The sequence below is a fragment of the Chlorocebus sabaeus genome, chromosome 15 (genome assembly GCF_047675955.1).
Source record: "Chlorocebus sabaeus isolate Y175 chromosome 15, mChlSab1.0.hap1, whole genome shotgun sequence".
In the NCBI taxonomy this organism is placed as follows: domain Eukaryota; kingdom Metazoa; phylum Chordata; class Mammalia; order Primates; family Cercopithecidae; genus Chlorocebus; species Chlorocebus sabaeus.
Window position 1 is genome coordinate 88,346,375 of NC_132918.1, and position 12,287 is coordinate 88,358,661.

The 12,287-nt window shown below is 41.8% G+C and overlaps 1 protein-coding gene across 1 annotated transcript in view; it reads right to left on the minus strand.

Annotated features, from left to right (window-relative positions):
* Nucleotides 1-11,642, minus strand: part of ATP13A5 (ATPase 13A5) — a 116,311-nt gene extending 104,669 nt beyond the window's left edge. Inside the window, exon 1 of the mRNA XM_008009546.3 lies at nucleotides 11,497-11,642. Within this exon, the coding sequence (XP_008007737.3) occupies nucleotides 11,497-11,559 (63 nt within the window). The 5' untranslated portion in view covers nucleotides 11,560-11,642. The remainder of the gene's footprint in view (nucleotides 1-11,496) is intronic.
* Between the last annotated feature and the right edge of the window lie 645 nt (nucleotides 11,643-12,287).

A 12,287-nucleotide genomic window follows, 5' to 3' on the forward strand; every position in this document is an offset into this window, starting at 1 on the left:
AGGTGATGATAGGTTCAGTCACAGGAGGAAAGAGATGACTATTTCAGCTTTTAGTTGCAATATAGTGGATCAAGACTGGTAATAGAAACAGCTTGTGTTCCATGAGGCCAGGAACCCAGATCTGCCACCTATTAGTGAGTTGAATAGCACAGAAATTGTGCCCATCTTCACACAGACTTGATTTGTATTCTGTCTAAACAGTGGTGTTCCTTCACATTTGTTTCCTATAGAATTCTGAAAGAGGTACCACAGCCCAAAAAGTCTTTTTCTAGGCCCAGAATACAAAGGAAGCAATCTGGATTAGGAATAACAGTGAAATATGCATGCGCTTTTTCACAGAGGTTATTGCTGTAAATCGCAACTTAGAGCCAGACTTTCCTTCCAGGTCTGACACCAGAACCTCTATTCTTTATACCCTACCCCACTGCCTTCTAGAAGCTCTTGCTTCTGTCCTTTGCTCCACTATTTACCAGCTGTGATTTAAACTTGCTGAACTTCGGATTTTTCATGTGAAAATGTGGCTGCTTGTAAAATGCATCAGAAGTAGTTTGGTGTAGCAGTTAAAAGCTGAGGATACGGCATGGGAAAACCAAGTTCAAATCATACCTCCACCATGTAACCATATACAAAGACTTTGGCAACCAACTTTACTTCTGATGCCTTAATTTCCTCCTCCACAGATGAGAATAATCACTATTGTCTAGGGTTGTTAGAAACTAATAAGATAATGCATGCAATGCATTTAGCAAAGTTCCTGAAACATTTTGAGCACTTAATATGTGTTAAAAATTATCTTGTGTAACAAACAACTGGATAAAATTCCGGTAATAAAAATGGCTAATCCCAATGGACTCATTGTAAAATAGTTTGACCACAAGCAATATACAAAACTAAACACTATCTGTGAACACCATTGTAAGGAACATGGCTGTGTTTTGGTCAAGGATAGGCCGAGGTAGGATGTTTACATCCTGTGTGACTCAGTGAGTTTGCAGTGTAGGCGTGTAACTCCACTTGCTATCAGAGCCATGTAGCCACAACATGGGAAGGCCATCCCTTGGCCCTATACCATTATTGTCTGTAAAAGGTATAATTGCCTTGCTGACACTATACAGATGTGCTTATGCCCAGAGAAAGAGAGAGCGCCAGAGCTGTCCGTTTTTGCAGACAGACAGAAGTGAGCCAGCCAGGACACAGCTCAGCCTGCTTGTGCTGAGAAAGTTGCTAACCTTCAAGGGAGAGCCAGTCACGCAGCTGCGTGTGGGAGCCATTGGACTAAGGAGCCGAGACAGAGCAGTGTAAGAGAGCTGCTGGTGAGAGGGCTGCTGAATAAAGCCTTATTTCAACTACCTACAGCCCCCGAGTGCTTTCAGCTATCTGCCATTTATCCACCCACTCCCTTCAGACCTCAGCATGGGCTGGAACCTGACCCCAAACATGACAACCATAGTTGAATTCCTCAAACTGATTGATTCAATGGCTTCCATGGAGCTTTTGCTTTTCCCAAAGAGCACAAGTGGTCAAAACTGAAGTCAGAATAAAGCTAAAAAGAAAACTGCTCACTTTTGCAGTATATGAAACTCGAGAGAAGGGCTTTAGCATAAACAGCAAATTGACTCAGATTAGTGAGATGCAGTAACTATAAATGCAAGTGCACACACACACAAACACACACACATGCACCAGTACAATCATTCTTTACTCATACAGGAGGAAAAAAGTTAATTAACATAATAGAGCAGCTTACCTTTGATGTTTGTATAATGTGACCTTGTATATGTTACCTAACTGAGCCTCCATTTACTCAGTTGTAAAATGGATATGAGTCACTACCTCATAAAAGTTAAATGAGAACATACATTAAGTACAGCATTTAAAAGGCAGTTTTTAAATTATATTTTTTATTTTCTTTATAGGTAGCTGTTTCACTTACCATCAGAGGTGGAACTAAGATTGGCCAAAGTCCTCAGGAAAAGAGAATTATAGGGTGCAGCGTCATCTAAACATGGTTTCTTCCCCAAATTCTCTTTTGGTGGGATGATCTTTGTCTTGTAGAAGCAATCCTTGGGTTCTCTTCCTGCCTTTTAACCGAATTTTCATTGTATCCAGAGTACTGGCATTAATGCAAAACTGGTATTCTGAACAAGGTCGTCTTTGTTTTTCTGTAAATCTTTATTCTTACATTCACTGTTCATGTGTTTAGCCATCTAAAATATCTGTTGAGCACCCATTATGCATAAGCAAAGCAGTGTGCAATTCAGAGTCTTTGGAATGGGTATTTTGGGTTATAGCTCCTAACACGCTCGCTTAAACCAAGATTCTTACAGCACAAAGTTACTAATCTATTTACTCACCCAAGACATCACATAAACAACTCCCACTATAATAATTCCATTCTGCAAATGGCAATGCCAGTTTTTGCTTATTTGTTCTGCTGTGTTCAGCTTTTCCATGGACAAGAATATTACAACAGCCTTAGAGCAAGGTAGATTTTTCTGTGTAGGTCTAAGCTTCTAGATGCTTGAATCACGGTCAAGGAGATTATATTTCAATGTCTTTTCCTATTATATTTCAATGTCCTTTCAATGTCCATTCCTTTCCAATGTCCTGTGTACATTATATTTCAATGTCCTTCCTGTGGACACTATATTTCAATGTCCTTCCTCTGGCTAGAATTCATCATGTTTTATCTGCTTGTGTTTTTTAAGCAACAATCACAGCACCGAGTTTCTATTCCTTATTAACAATCTGCCCTTTGTTGTCTATCTGGACTTGCCCAAAGGGGTTCCTTTACATGTTATAGATGGGAGGACATTCTCAAAACTCTGTTTTCTGATCCCTACCTCAAAGTTCTTCTCTTTAATGTTTGGATAATGTTGTCCTTAGTTAATTGATGTTAGTATGGTTGTTTTTCTTCAATCTCCTATTACTATTTGGTTTGCCCATGTGTAGTAATTTGAATTAGTTGCAACCAATTACCAAGCATTGCTAATCATAGTTTCATATTATGCCCTGCATTCATGCCATGGAGTGCCCTTTGTATAGCGACATGATGTCTTTTTTTTTCTTTTTTTTTTTGAGACAGAGTCTTACTCTGTCCCCCAGGCATCTGCCACTGCAAGCTCCACCTCCCGGGTTCACGCCATTCTCCTGCCTCAGCCTCCCGAGTAGCTGGGACTACAGGCACCTGCCACCACGCCCGGCTTTTTGTATTTTTTAGTAGAGACAGAGTTTCAGTGTGTCGGCCAAGATGGTCTCAATCTCCTGAACTTGTGATCCGCCCGCCTCAGGCTCCCAAAGTGCTGGGATTACAGGCATGAGCCACCATGCCCGGCCAAGATATAATGTCTTGGATCCCTTTTACTTTTATCTATATTTGACAATAAGAACTAATTGAGTCTATTCGACAATAAGATCCTTCTGAGTCCTTAGGTGTTATTTAATTCTCACAACAACCCTATGAAATAGGCATTATTGTTTCCTAAAGTATTAATATTCATAAATTATTTGTAGAACAAAGAAACAGTCTTGGAAATGTATGTTCAAAATAAATACTAAATTATTCAGTCTGGAGTAAGATAAACCTTTCACTATCCAGCAGTGTGATTTGAAACCCAACACAAAACAGAGGAACATATCCCACTGTTGGCTACAGGTATTCCCGTAATTTCAGCCGGCATTACTATTACAAGAGTGCTAACACACAGTCCTCCTGCAAGTAAAAGCGCAACTAAAGACCTTTGTTTGGTGAGGCCAACAGCAGAGAGCAGTGAGTGTGCATCAAAAGATAATGAGATGCCTGGCCTGATTAGCAAGAACAATTTCTGAAAACAGAATTTGCCCTAGATCAAGGGCATGGGACATGACAAGTTCGGTTAAAAGTCATTTGTAAAATAAGAGCATTGTTAACCAGGGAGGGAGTCTCAGAGATTACTTGGTCCAAATTTCTCTCTAGGAAAAAACAGCTATACAGCGTTCCTCGCAGATGAGCACCTGTGTCTGCTTAAGAGGGGCTTTTCGTTGCCTTACAGGGCTGCATACTCTCTTGCTGGAGAGCTGTGATGGTGTATTCGTTTTCTGTTGCTGCATAGCAAACTCAGTGTCTTAATACAATACAGATTTATTATCTCACAGTTTTTATGGGTTGGGTATTCAGTTAGCTGGGTCCTACGCTGAGCATCTTACAAGACTAAAATGAAGGCGTTACCTGAGCTGTGCTCTTTCTGGAGCTAAGAGACCTCTTCACACTCATATGGTTGTTGGCAGAATTCGCTTCCTTGCAGCCTTGAGATGGAGGCCCCCATTCTCTTGCTGGTAGTCAGCTGGAAGCGACTCTCAGTCTTAGCAACCACTCCTTACCACACAGCGTCTTCCATCTTCAAAAACACAACATAGAACCTCCCTTGCATCAGACCTTTCTCGTGCTTTAACTATCTCTGACTTCCGGAAAGGCCCAGCGTCTTCCATCTTCAAAAACGCAACATAGAACCTCCCTTGCATCAGACCTTTCTCGTGCTTTAACTATCTCTGACTTCCGGAAAGGCCCAGTCTCTTTTAATGATTCACTTGATTAGGTCAGGTGTACCCAATCTCCTTTTTTATTAACTCAGTTGAGTTCATGTGGATTACACCTGTAAAGTCCCTTTTTCCATAGAACATAATATAATAACAGGAGTCCCAGCTTCTCATATTTACAGGTTCTGCCCACACTGAGCTAGAGGGGGTTATACAAACGGAACGGTGATCACAGGGGTATCATGTTATGTTTCTGCCACCACAGATGATTAGGAAGTTCCGGCAGGTGCGGTGGCTCACGCCTGTAATCAGCACTTTGGGAGGCCAAGGTGGGCAGATCACGAGGGCAGGGGATTGAGACCAGCCTGGCCAACATGGTGGAACCCTGTCTCTACTAGAAATACAAAAATTAGCTGGGTGTGGTGGCATGCACCTGTAGTCCCAACTACTCAGTAGACTGAGGCAGGAAAATCGCTTGAACCTGGGAGGCAGACGTTGCAGTGAGCTGAGATCGCGCCACTTCACTCCAACCCGGACAACAGAGCAATACTCCATCTCAAAAAAACAAAGGGAAATTCTGCCATAAGGAGAATAAATATGGCTGGAATCTACCAACGCCTACTTTTGTTCTCCACATCAGCCTGTCAACTCTTGGAAGACAAACATTATGATGGTTCTTTGGGAAACTGTTTCTAAATTCTTTTAAACACTTCTTACTTGTGACATGCAGATATTCCTCCAAATACACTCACTTCTTGAAATTTCTCTCTAAGTATGAGTTTTAGAATAAAAAAAAGTTTTAAATATAACTTCCTAGATTTTTCCTAATAAAATACAGATTATGGCAGAACTTTTATTTATTTATTCTATTCTGCAGAACAGGCTTCTATTTAGGCATTCCAGGACTAATTTTTTTAGCTACATCACATTGGCAAATAAAATTCAGCACATTGAATAAAGCACTTCAATTACTTTCTCATGTACAACTACAAAACCCAAGTCACTCATACCCCCACCTAGTATTTTGAAAATAACTTAAAACAAAAACTCAATAATGTGGTCTGTTACATTGCGTCTTGCCAATTTCTCACCTACAATCCAGCCTAGAGAAATGTTTGAATCTTGATTCTGTCACCTATATTGTTATTCTTCCCTCATAGCTAGGTGTCAGTTGAAGATCGATAAGCTTACCTTTACCTCATTCAACCTGATAATATACATGTTGACTGAAAACAGGAGACAGCCAACAGGGCTTTCAGTTTCAATTTTTGCTTTTCAGTTTTAATCCTTCGAGTGGTTTTTTTGGGGGAAGTTCTTTATTGGAGGATGACCTTGTGTATGTAAGATACATTACATTGCATATGTAAAATAATCTACATGTTCAAAATTCCTGATTTTTCTTTTTCTTCTTTTTTTGAGATAGAGTCTCACTTCATTGCCCAGGCTGGACTGCAATGGCATGATCTCAGCTCACTGCAACCTCTGCCTCCCAGGTTCAAGCGATTCTCCTGCCTCAGCCTCCAAAGTAGCTGGGATTACAGGCACCTGCCACCATGCCCAGCTAATTTTTTTTATTTTTATTTTTAGTAGAGATGGGGTTTTGACATGTTGGCCAGCCTGGTCTCAAACTCCTGACCTCAGGTGATCCACCTGCCTCAGCCTCTCAAAGTGCTGGGATTCCAGGCATGAGCCACCGTGCCCAGCCAATTCTTGATTTTTTTTTAAACAACTCATTACATATTACTTGTTTTCTCAATGATAACCTCAAACAATGATCATTCTTTACATTTTAACCAGAAAAAAAGGAAATATCCTCAACACCAATCTCACTTAATATATGTATTCCTGCATTTTCTAATTACTTTTGCACTTTGTAACTCTTGATTCCTTGTACATAAATGAACCACTTATTTTTCATAGAACTTTCCATATCTCGCATGTGACCCTCACGAAACTTGTGAGTCAGGAGCGCTAGTGGTATTGTTCTCAGGTAAAGAGCCAAGGCCAAAGAGGTGTCCACAACCACATGGTTAGCAGCAGAGCCTTGACTAAAACCCAGGTTTGCTATCTCAGAGTCCAGGGCTCCTCCACTGCTCAGCAGAAGAAAATTACTTCGAAGCAAAATGCACCTTTGTCAGTTCTGTTTTGTCCACACCAAGCAGCCATTTTGCCTTCTGGGGCTGCTCTGATTTGTAATTTTGACATTTTGTTGGTGGGTGTCTGTACAGAAGGGGAACACAGATGGAACTGTTGGGCTTTGCAACTGGTATGAATCATGCAGTACTTGTGGCTCCAGTGGGTTCAGAATCAAAGTCGTCTTCAGAAAGCAGATGCAGCCTGTGGTCAGAGGAGCTGCCGAAGCAGAGGCTGATATGCACACAGTGTGCCTCCAGACAAACCAGGCTGAGGACAGCCGTCATGACTATTTTTCCTCCCAGCAGGGTATAATGATAAAATAATACCTATCAGTCATTGAGAACATTCCACTCTTCCTATGGAGGTTCCATGAGACAATGGTCAGGAAATAATCTGTACGTGTATTTGCGCACACACACACACACACACAAAGATTCCATGGATGCATAAGTGTGGGAAATGCGGTGCACTGTGGCTGGGTGAGGTGGCTCACGCCTATAATCCCAGCACTTTAGGAGGTCGAAGCAGGAAGATCACTTGAGCCCAGGAGTTTGAGACCAGCCTGGAAAACATAGGGAGACTTCATCTGTACTGAAATTTAAAAAAAATTAGCCAGCTGGTGTAGCACATGCCTGTGGTGCCAGCTATATGGGAGGCTGAGGCAGGAGGATTGCTTGTGCCTGCGAGATTGAGGCTGCAGTGAGCTATGATCACGCCTCTGCACTCCAGCCTGTGTGGCAGAGCAAGACCCTGACACACACACACACAATATATATATATACACACACACACTATACACACACACACACACACACACACACACACACATAGTGCTATACAGTGCACTGTAATGCTCCTTAAGAGATCACAGAAAACCATAATATTGATATGGTTTGAATGTGTCCTCCAAGGTTCTTGTGCTGGGAGGTGGGGCGAATGAGAGGTGATTAGATCACAAGGCTCTGCCCTTGTGAACATTATTTTCACGCTAGTGGGTTAGTTATTGCAAAGTGGGCTCATTATAAAGGCAAGTTGGGCCCCCTCTTACTCTCCTGCTCTCTTGTGCTCTCTTGCCCTTTTACCTTCCACCGTGGGATGACTCAGCAAGAAGGCCCCCACCAGGCACAGCCCCTCAGCCTTGAACTTCCCGCCTCCAGAACCATAACAAATACATTTATTTTCTTTATAAATCACCCAGTCTGTGGTCTTCTGTTACAGCAACACAAAGCAGACCAAGACAAATATACTGAAGATTTGAGAAGCCCTGCTGTTATTTGCGTAACCATTTCACACAGTATTTCTCAAACCTAATGGGGAAGGAGAACAGGAAAACGTCTTATATAATACCTATTGCAGAAGATATGTTTAGAAAAGCTGTATTACCTCATTTAATCTTCACCACAATCCCAAATGGTAGGTATTAGAGAGGTCAAATAACTTGCCTAACAGAACTAGAATTCAACTCAGGTCAGCCTGAAGCCAAATCCCATTCCATTAAGTATGGAGCTATATAACCTGAAGGCTTCAGATTTATTTAGGGTCTTGTGTTGTGAAGGCTCCTGTGGGCTCTTAGAGAAGCCAAGGGTCCTGAGACCTCTAGAGAAGACAAGAAAAGTGGACTGCAAATGGAGAGGCTGAGGGAATCACCTGGGCAGGGCAGAGTTTTAGGAAAAAGGCAGGTGAAGAAAAGGAGCCTATCATAGCTGGATAGTAGTGAGGAGGGTGGGGAGTGGGTGGGAGTAGGTTGTTGGAAAAAACAATAAAGACCTGTACAGTGAGAATATTGATTGCAAGGCTGTTGTAAGGTTTGGGTAAAATGAAAACCTGTGTGGCAAGCACCTAGCACTGCACCGTAGCTGGGACAGTAAGCACTAGCAGGATGAGAACAGGAGATGGGAATGGTAACAGGGTTCAACTCTAGAGGCCAGTGCAAAGCTTTATATCCATGCTGAGCTCGGCAGAATCACCCAAGACTGTGCTTGTGCAATCTCACAGCATCGCCCCTCCATCCACTCAGGCTCTCCATGGGTGTTTGATTGAAGGAGTTCATTATTTGCCTCCACTGTCTCTAATGTTTACCGCAATGACTCTCATGATTACAACTGATTGTTCGCTTGAAATACTGAGTACAAGCAGAAGTTAGACTGGACCAAAGGGAATCTTCCTCGAAGAAAGAGCAAGGGGGCTGAGGCTGTCAACATGTGACAGACCCCACTGCTGGGACTAAACTGTGCCCAGGTTTAGTTTGACCTACTGATTTCAAAAGATGAATTTGCTTTCAAAATTTATCATCAGGCTATCTCACATAAAAAGTCAGATTTCTGGCCTCCCTTTATTTATTATTTATTTATTTATTTATTTATTACCTTTTAGCTTTAAAAACATCTATTTCTAGAGTCTGGGAAGTCCAAGATCAGGGTGCTGGCAGATCCAGTGTCTGATGAGGACCCTCCTGCTGCTGCACAGACGGCCATCTTTTCTCTGTGCCCTCACATGGTAGAAGGGACAAGGGAGATCTCTAGGGTCTCTTTTCGTTTATTTATAATAGAAACGGGCTCTTTCTATGTTAACCAGGCTGGTCTCGAACTTCCAGCCTCAAGAGATCCTCCCACCTGAGCCTCCCAAAGTGCTGGGATTACAGGCATGAGCCACTGTGCCTGGCTAGGGATCTCTTTTCTTTTTTTAACTTCCAACTTTTCTTCTAAGTTCAGGTGTACATGTGCAGGATGTGCAGGTTTGTTACATCGGTAAAAGTGTGCCATAGCGGTTTGCTGCACAGATTGACCTATCACCTAAGTATTAAGCCCAGCATCAATTAGCTATTCTTCCTGATGCTCTCCCTCCTCCCACCTCCCACCTTCTGATAGGCCCCAGTGTGTGTCGTTCCCCATCTGGCTTCCTTCTAAAAGACCAGCAATTGCAAGATCAGGACAGCAATTTCCTGGAGCTAAGTCACAGCTTCCACAGTTCAGTCATCCCAGCTCCCTCTGGCCTACGTGAGTCCATGGATAACTTGATCAGAGTAGGATTTGCATCTGTGCTCTATGCCCCAGAATTCTGAAAAAGAAATCTACAGCCATCTCTCCTTCCCCAGAATGAGTTAAGCTTACTTAACTTATTACTTAACTTACTTAACTCTATTAGGGATTCCTAATAGAGCTTTGTGGTGAGCGTCTGTAAAAGTGTTTGATCACCTGCAAATATGAAGAAAACTGGGGCACCTGGCTCATTATTTAATCCTATGATACCAATATCCTTTCTGTAAGTGAGAGAATTAAAGTATCAGGCTATAAACTTTACAAATACAGCAACTAGTTAGAGAAGAATAAAGAGCAATGTAATTTTTTCCCGCACTCTTATCTACATGTTGAAAACATCAGAGCTAACAGAATTGTTTAGCAGTGAACCAGCTGAATAGATTTTCGTTCTTTAAAAGCCTTCATTCTGAAGATTTCAAAGTGCTGTGCGCTCGTCAAGCTCAGCGTGGTGCAATAATGCAAGACACCAGTATGAGCTGCCTTCCTAATAGTAACTTTCCTAGCAGCCACATCAAAGATGTAAAGAGAAGCAGGTGAAATTTTTACTTAACCTATCTAAAATATTGTCATTTCAATGTGTTCACAATAGAAAAATTATTAATAAGATACTTTACTCTTTTTTGACAAAATTCTTCAAAATCTGGTGCATATTTTACACGTAAAGCATATTTTAGTGTGGACTAGCTACTTTTCTAGTGCTCAGAAACTACATGCGGCCCGTGGCTGCCTTACTGAACAACACAGATGTAGATGAAATCGTGTTTTCCTTCAATTAGCAAACAAGAATAGGTGGAGGGATAGCCGGTATGGATTTGCCCCAGAACTCACAGGGAACCAGGAGGCCAACCAGGAAACTGACATTCTAATCCACAAACCATGTTCTCCAAGTTCTTTGGGGCCCCCAAATGTGCCCTCACTCTGACTCTTCCCCCGTCTCTGTCTCCTTTCTTCATTGTCCAACTGGAACTACCTGTTGTACGGTGAACAGAACAGGATGTGGAGAAGGAGTGGGCTGGATTCCCAGTCTGTCCCTTGCAGGCTAATGACCTTGGGCAAGTTATTTAACCTCCCTGGTCTCAGATTTCTTTTCAATAAAATAGGATTAGTTCTTTCATCACTGAGTTCTGAGGATTATATAAAATCATAAATGTAAACACTTCAGCACCAAATGAACACTATACTTTTCAACTTTTTAATAATTATTTTTAAGTGTGTGTGTGTATGTGTGTGTGTGTGTGTGTTTGATGAAAAGAGCAGTGGGGAAATAATTGGAGACATGAGAAATTTTTAAAATATGTGTTAAAAATCCCAGGCCACATTCTACTCCTTCTTTAGTGGCTGATGCTTAAAACTTCTCTCCACGCTTATAAAAGCATGACTTCAGCCCAAAGCCCCCTAAGCCTAGGTTATGCATACATACCCAAGCATGAGAATAAAAAAGGAGTTCTTGTTTTCACTGAGTTTGTTCAATCACATAGCAACCCAGATGATAAGGGGGAGACATCCCATTGAGCACCATGCGGGGCTCTACAAATACTGTAAGTGGCTGAGGAAACATCACAGGTTCATTGCATATGAAGATGGCAAGAATTCTATCACCCAGAGGTCATAAGTTTCTTAGCCCCTGCAGGTTTCCCCACAATAAAATGGTGCTTTGCAGCCCTTAAGGAACCTTACCAGACTGAAACCTTTCAAGGTCTTAAAGCCTGAAGCGCAAATGCTACACTCTATCTTCTAATTTAGCTGCAGTCCCTACTCACAGCATTGAGCACTTCGAGAAGACTAGGAAAATAAAGGGAAGACTCACCAGTTCATCCTCCTCTCCCTGGTTGAGCAAAGCCCGATGGTCCTTCTTACTGTTCTCCTCCATCTAAACTCAGCCAGTGAGACTCTCTCCTGGCTAACTCCTTGGAGAAATGTCAGAATCCCTTGGGCTTCTGTGAACTTGGAATCGTCAAGCGCTCTTCTCCGGCGCTTTTAAAATCTCTTAACACACCTTGCCTATTAGACTAACAAAGGAAAGAAAGACAATCTTCTCAGGAGCAGGATTGGTCTGTTAATCTGGTTGTTGTGGGGGTTTTCCTAGGGTTTGTTTATTGAGCTACATATGAGTGCGTCAAGACTTGAGGAATGAAGGGGGAAGAAGTTGGCGAACTAGAAAGACAAATAATTTTGGACGCAATCCATAATTGTCTCCGCCAAGGAATGAAAATAGTCACTTTGCTAAAAACCGAAGACAAAAGGATTAGCCAGTGAGAGATGTATAAAAACCCTGCAGACTTTGAAACTAATGAACATATTGGGGGTGACAATGAGAATTGAAGGAAGGGAGATAGGCTTATGATAGAGAATGTAGGAATCATTTTGGAATTAGAAAAATCTGAGTTCTAATCCCTGCTTTACTGAGGACCCTGGACAAATCACTTAAAATCTGAAATTTCGGTTTCTAGTACTTAATAATGTCAATAATAACTATACGGTCATATAAAGATCTAAGATGATATTCATAAAAGGCCAATGATAGCACCCACCACACTCAGTAGGAGAGAAGTAATCATCATCACAATCATTACACTAATCAAGAAGAAAGAGGCTTTA